General features: G+C 42.6%; 1 protein-coding gene across 1 annotated transcript; it reads left to right on the plus strand.

Moving 5' to 3' along the window:
- The first annotated feature begins 3,755 nt into the window (after nt 1-3,755).
- On the plus strand, nt 3,756-5,725 carry LOC121757528. Its single transcript, XM_042153057.1, has 2 exons — nt 3,756-5,649; nt 5,703-5,725. Exons 1-2 carry the CDS (start codon nt 3,756-3,758, stop codon nt 5,723-5,725), a joined length of 1,917 nt encoding a protein of 638 aa, XP_042008991.1.
- Nucleotides 5,726-6,032: the final 307 nt, after the last annotated feature.

Genomic DNA, 6,032 nt, shown 5'->3' on the forward strand with positions numbered 1-6,032 from the left:
CTAAATGCTATGAAGTTGTTTTCCAGCATCGGTTCATGTTTGTTTTCACTTCTTTCTGCCTAGAGGAATCGCATGTTACGGTAATTTCCAGTGAGGAATCGCATGTTTTAACTTCTGTAGTTAATCTCTCTGAGTTTGCAAGTCTAGATAGCTGTTAGATTTTAGATCTGAATTAGTTAAATGTGAAAATCCAGTTTACGTGATTTCTGCCACCCTGCATGTTGACCAGTAAGCATAATTGTAGTTTTAGTGTTTGATCTATTGATTTGAAGTTTTAATTGTAGATCTGTGTTCTTGAAGCTGTTAATCTGTGTTTTTATGGTGATGAATCTGGTTTTGCTGGTCTGATTCGATTCACGTTGAAGAAGACAACATCTCCATCCAAGTTTGGGACCACTTTTGCTTTTTGACAACTTTTTACTTTTGTCCTTACCTTTCAGCTGCTACTTTTTAGATCTGCTGGCACAGTCACCTAACTACCACTACCTTCTGATATTCTGTTTAGCCCTAAATAGAAACCTTGTACTCTTCGAATATTTTCTGTTTCACCATGTCCACGTACACAGCTGCATATCAGAATCCTCTCACACCTCCTAGTCAGTAGGATACCACCTTCAAATTCTTGCCTAGGTAGAGACTCAACCCAAGCGTGGTAGCTAACCAAAACCTTTCCAGAATATCACCACAATCACTCCAACCGTCACCATCTCTGTGGGATTCGACCCCTACCTTCACTATACTACCCAGTAGAAGAGGGTTGAGGAATTATTGATACCAGGTTTTAGGCTTAGCAGGGGATTGTTTCATCCTGATTAGTAGGATACACCCTTTGTTTGAACGACACCTACGCAAACCTGCTCTTTCACAGACCCTTCATATATACCAGAAACCTTGCCACTTTGATCTTTTTTGAAAGGCATCACAGATTCTGAGAAAATAACATCTCTGCTTACAATAACTTTGTAATTCCCTGGTTCAATACACCATAGCCTGTACCCCTTTACACACCAGATTGATATCCTAGAAGCACACACACTTCAAAACCCTGACATCTAGCTTGCTTTGTTTGACATTAGCATAGGCTTGGCAGCCAAAAATCTTTATAGCTGTGTAATCTCCATATCTTCCATACCATTTAAAATCAGGTGTATCACCATTTATAGCTGAAGAAGGACACTTATTCAATAGTTTCACAACAGTGACAGCAGCTTCACCCCAGAACTTCTTCTCCATTCTTGAAGAGAATAGCGTACACCTAACTCTCTCCAAAATAGTTCGGTTTGCGCTCTCTGCCACTCCATTTTGTTGAGGGTTTAAAGGGACAGTTCTATGCCTTTTAATTCCCTTCCCAGCACAAAATTTCTCAAACTCTTTGGACAAGAACTCTAGCCCATTATCTATCCTTAGACATTTCAACACACTGCCCTTTTCCTTCTCAACTATCATGCACCATTCTTTGAACTTAGTGAGAGCCTCTGATTTTTCTTTCGAAATATAAAACCACATTTTTCTTGAATAATCATCTATGATAGTCATATAATACTGACAAACTCGTATTTTAACTGTTTTATTGGGCGTTAAACGTGATGATAATTGGTGTTTAAATGCATATTACTTGAGTTTACGTCCATATTTCACTATAAAGGTGCTTTGATGAGTTTATCCAGTGTTTGAAGTTAAAATAGGTAAAAAGGGTCAAAATGAGCCAAGCATTGACTGGGGTCTGCTTCAAACGTTAATCTTCCTATCAATATGGGGTCCAAATCCTATTTTGAGAGTACCATTGTCTTCATCATCGAAAGAGCTTCGTGTGGGTACCTCACATTCCCCAATCGGAGTTCTAATGAGAGAGATACAGCCGATCTACGAAAGCTGCGCGGACAGCCGGGAACTACCCGGCCGGGTGAATTTTATGTGCAATAATTCCACCCTGTCGGGTGGACAATTTTGTTCATAAAGAGTCCAGAGACTTCTACCCGACCGGGTGAATTTTATGTGCAATAATTCCACCCGGCCGGGTCCGTCTGACTGACGTTTTTTAGCCCAGACGCGATTTTTCTGAAGGGAAAAATAAGAGAGAGAAGCTAGGGCAACGAAAAAGCATTCTCTACCAGCCGCAAAACACACGTTCCTTCTCTCTGAAGAACTCTTGGCAGAAGATTGAAGATTCAAGCTTCGATTCCCCCGCCAATTGTAATTCGTATCATGGTTTCTCTTGTTTTTCTTAGTTTTTGTCTGATTTCCGCCATGAACATGAGTAACTAAACCCTTTATGTGGAATTCTTGGTGAAGATGCATTGATTCATAGTTTTAATCCAATTGATTTCGTTTTTATCTTGCTCTTGTAATTGTTTGAACTATTCTTGTGTTTTTTCCTATCAATTGCTTGATCACCAATTGGGAGTGTTAGGATTTCTTAGAGTAATCGGGAGTTGAAATATTTAATCTTGAAAGAAGAATAATTCACACCTTAATTCAATAAAACTCGGGAGAGTTGAGATTATGAGTGGGATCTTTAATCTAATCAAACATTTGGGAGCTAGGTCTAAGATTTAGAAGGAGACTTCACTTATTACACCTAATCTACAGATTTCTCACCTCGGGAGGGGGTTTAATCTACAATTGTGATTGATTCAACAATTCTGGAGACTTTAAATGGTAAATCGGTTTCAATTGGGTTAGGCTATGAGTTGTGCATCGGATCCTTGAATTCTGCATATTTCTCCATCATCTACACAACTTGCTTTATCGCTCTCTTGTTTATTTGTTCTAATTTAATCTCTGCATTTACATGTTTTCGGTAGTTGTTAGTTTCAAAACCAAAATTCCTGATTGTCTGGATAGTAGTTGAAGTTTGTTCGTGGTACTTAGGTTTACATTTAATTGTCTCTGTGGGATACGATATACTCTTGCTTGCTATTTGCTACGATAACCCCGTACACTTGCGGATATTATTTGGGTAAAATAAAGTTGAGTCAAGTTTTTGGCGCCGTTGCCGGGGACAATTTTTGTGTTACATAACTTGATATCGTGATAATAATCAAGATTACTACTTCAGATTTTATTGCTTTATTTTTCTTTTAATTTTTTTTTAGTTCTCACATTTTTGTTTCTTGTTCAGGTGTATGCACACGCGTTCTAAAGGCTTGCCTCTAGAACCTTTCGACTCTGAGATCGAAGCATCGAACCGGAAGAGGAACGCATATAGGAGGCTCACGCAGAAAATTCAAGCTTCTTCGCCTACACGCGCAAGGGCATCTTCATATCAGAGGGATCTTTCACCTATCCGGTCACCAGTACAGGATCATATTCAGTTTGATCCCGTTTCTCCTAGTCTGATGGAGAACGAAGAGGGTAACAACGGTCCACCACCTCCGCCCACTAATGCTGAGCTTCTACGGCAGCTGGAGGAGCTGCGTCAACAAGTCAATCATAGACAAGCTGTGGTGCCTGTTCAGAATCAGTATGCATACCAAGGCCAGGCAAATCCAACTGTCCATAGCAACATCGCAGCCACCACCTTTGAGCTGAAAAGAGGACTTATTCTGATGGCAGAGAATATTGCTTTTAGGGGCAAATCCACAGATGATCCGAACAAACACATCACCAAGTTCATTCAGATCTGCAACACTACGAAGTTGAATGGAGTGACAGATGATCAGATTTGACTTAGGCTGTTTCCCTTTTCCTTAGAGGATTCAGCAAAGGATTGGTTGGAGAGCTTGGAGTCGGGCTCAATCAGAACATGGGATGTTATGGTAGAGAAGTTTTTAGAAAAGTTTTATCCCCCCAGTAAGGCGATTAAGAGGCAACATGAGATCATTGCCTTTCAGATGAACCCTGCGGAGAATATCAGAGAAGCATGGGCGAGATTCAAAGCCTTGATGAAGCGATGTCCCAACCATGGGTTAACCCCGACAGTTCAAGTCATTACATTTTTTAAGGGATGCGTGCCTGAAGCACAACGGGAGTTGAACTTGAGCTCAAGCGGTAATTTTCTCAAGAAAGGAGTGAATGAAGCCATGGAAGTGATTGAGGAGCTCGCATCTAATGACGAAGGATGGAGCAACGAAAGGAGTAAGGTGCATAGAGTGGCTTCTACTACAGATCATAATCCTATGAGTGCCCTATCCGACAAGTTGGATGCGTTGACCATGAAATTTGATTGCATGATAATGGGGAAACCTTCTCAAGAGCCCCAAGGAAGTATGGAGGACGTGAACTATGTGAATCAAGGGGGCAACAACAGGTACTACAATAATCCACGCCCTAACTTTCATGGTGGAGGATATAATCAGTACGGGAACACGGGGCATCCCAATCTCTCTTATGAGAACCACAATAATGCTCTGCAACCACCCCCAGGGTTCACAGTTACTGATGGAGTGGTTAATGATTCGAAGAAGATGACCACGGAAGACATACTCAAGTCTTTCATGCTACAGTCCAACAAGCTCATGGAGCAGAACAATCAAAGGATGGAGAAAGTTGAGAAAGATGTGCAAAGTATAGTCACCCATCTGAAGTTCGTAGACACACAGCTGAGCCAGATTGCTCAGGCTGTGAGTATGAACCACAAGCCTGGGCAGTTCCCAGGCCAGCCAAATGAGAATTCGAAAGGATGTATGGCCATCCATCTGAGGAATGGCAAGACGTATGAAGGCCCATCTCTGTCTGAGACCACGAAGGACGCTATTCTTGAGCCTAAGCCTGCCGTGGCAGAGAAACTGAAGGGCAAGATAACTGAACAAAGAGACATTGGAGGCACTTCTGGAGTGAAGGTGCCCTTACCTGAAGCACTGAAGCAGAAGACAAAGAAGGATGAGCAGTTTGCTCGATTCCTAGATATATTCAGGAAGGTGCACGTGAACATCCCACTGATTAAGGCACTACAGCAGATGCCGAAGTATGGGAAGTTTTTGAAGGAGGCGATAGCCCAAAAGACCAGTTGGGGGCAGGTAGACACTATTAATCTAACTGAAAATTGCAGTGCTCTGCTGCAAAGGAAACTGCCGGCCAAGCTGAAGGATCCTGGAAGTTTCACTGTCGACTGCCTCATTGGGGGCTATAAGGTGGAGAATGCTCTTTGCGATCTAGGCGCGAGCATTAATCTAATGCCACTATCGGTGTTCAAGCAAATGAACATTGGTACTTTGAAGCCCACCTCAGCCACACTACAGATGGCAGACAGATCTGTCGTGTATCCAAAGGGCATCGTGGAAGACCTACTGATTAAGGTCGGGGAATTTATTTTTCCCATCGACTTTATGGTCTTGGACATGGAAGAAGACAAGGAAGTCCCCCTACTGCTAGGACGTCCCTTCCTTGCCACTGCTGAGGCAAATATAAACGTGAAAAAGGGAGAGTTGACAATCTTCATGGGAAAAGAAAGTCAAACGTTTTCCCACAAACCGAGAAGCATGGATGGAAGAACTGAGGAGTGCAAGGTGGTGCGTCTGAAGCACCAAGTGACTACTGAAGAAGGAGGATCAAGTGCAGTCAGAAAAGTGAAGCAGAAGGACTTTTATGAGCTTCACATGGAGATGATGGCTTCCATTGACTCGGAGCCAATAACATGGATCGATGCAGACCATAGTCGCCCTTCACCGGTGCACGCGGTGATCACTACTGAACCCCCTAGGATAGGGGGTAAAATACCAACTGATGTCAAGGGAAGAAAGATAACTGCTCCAACACTGAAGGAGCCTATCCCGAGAGAGCCTGAAAAGTGGTGGCTCACCAAGACGTGGAACGATCTATTTCCTCATGGAGGAGGAGCCAAGCGATCACCTGGAGGCAACTCTGGGATGAAAGGGGATCTCGGTTGATATTTGAAGACGTCGGGCACACGACGATAAATAGGTGCGCTGCATGGGAGGCAACCCATGGAAGGTATCTTTTATTGTTTTATTTATTTTTTTTAGTGTGTTTGCTCAGTAGGCATCACCTCTCCACCAACGTTTCAAACTTATTTCTTTGCGTAGCTTTGAATAAGTTTGGGGGGTGATACGGTGGATGGTGAACCTATGAGC

Source organism: Salvia splendens, chromosome 12 (genome assembly GCF_004379255.2).
Source record: "Salvia splendens isolate huo1 chromosome 12, SspV2, whole genome shotgun sequence".
NCBI classification, from domain to species: domain Eukaryota; kingdom Viridiplantae; phylum Streptophyta; class Magnoliopsida; order Lamiales; family Lamiaceae; genus Salvia; species Salvia splendens.

Bases quoted from the DNA above. Each gene is read 5' to 3' on its own strand.
- LOC121757528 (XM_042153057.1), top strand. From the start codon at position 3,756: ATGGTAGAGAAGTTTTTAGAAAAGTTTTATCCCCCCAGTAAGGCGATT. The intron at 5,650-5,702 runs GTAAAATACCAA...CCAACACTGAAG, and splicing joins TGAACCCCCTAGGATAGGGG to GAGCCTATCCCGAGAGAGCC.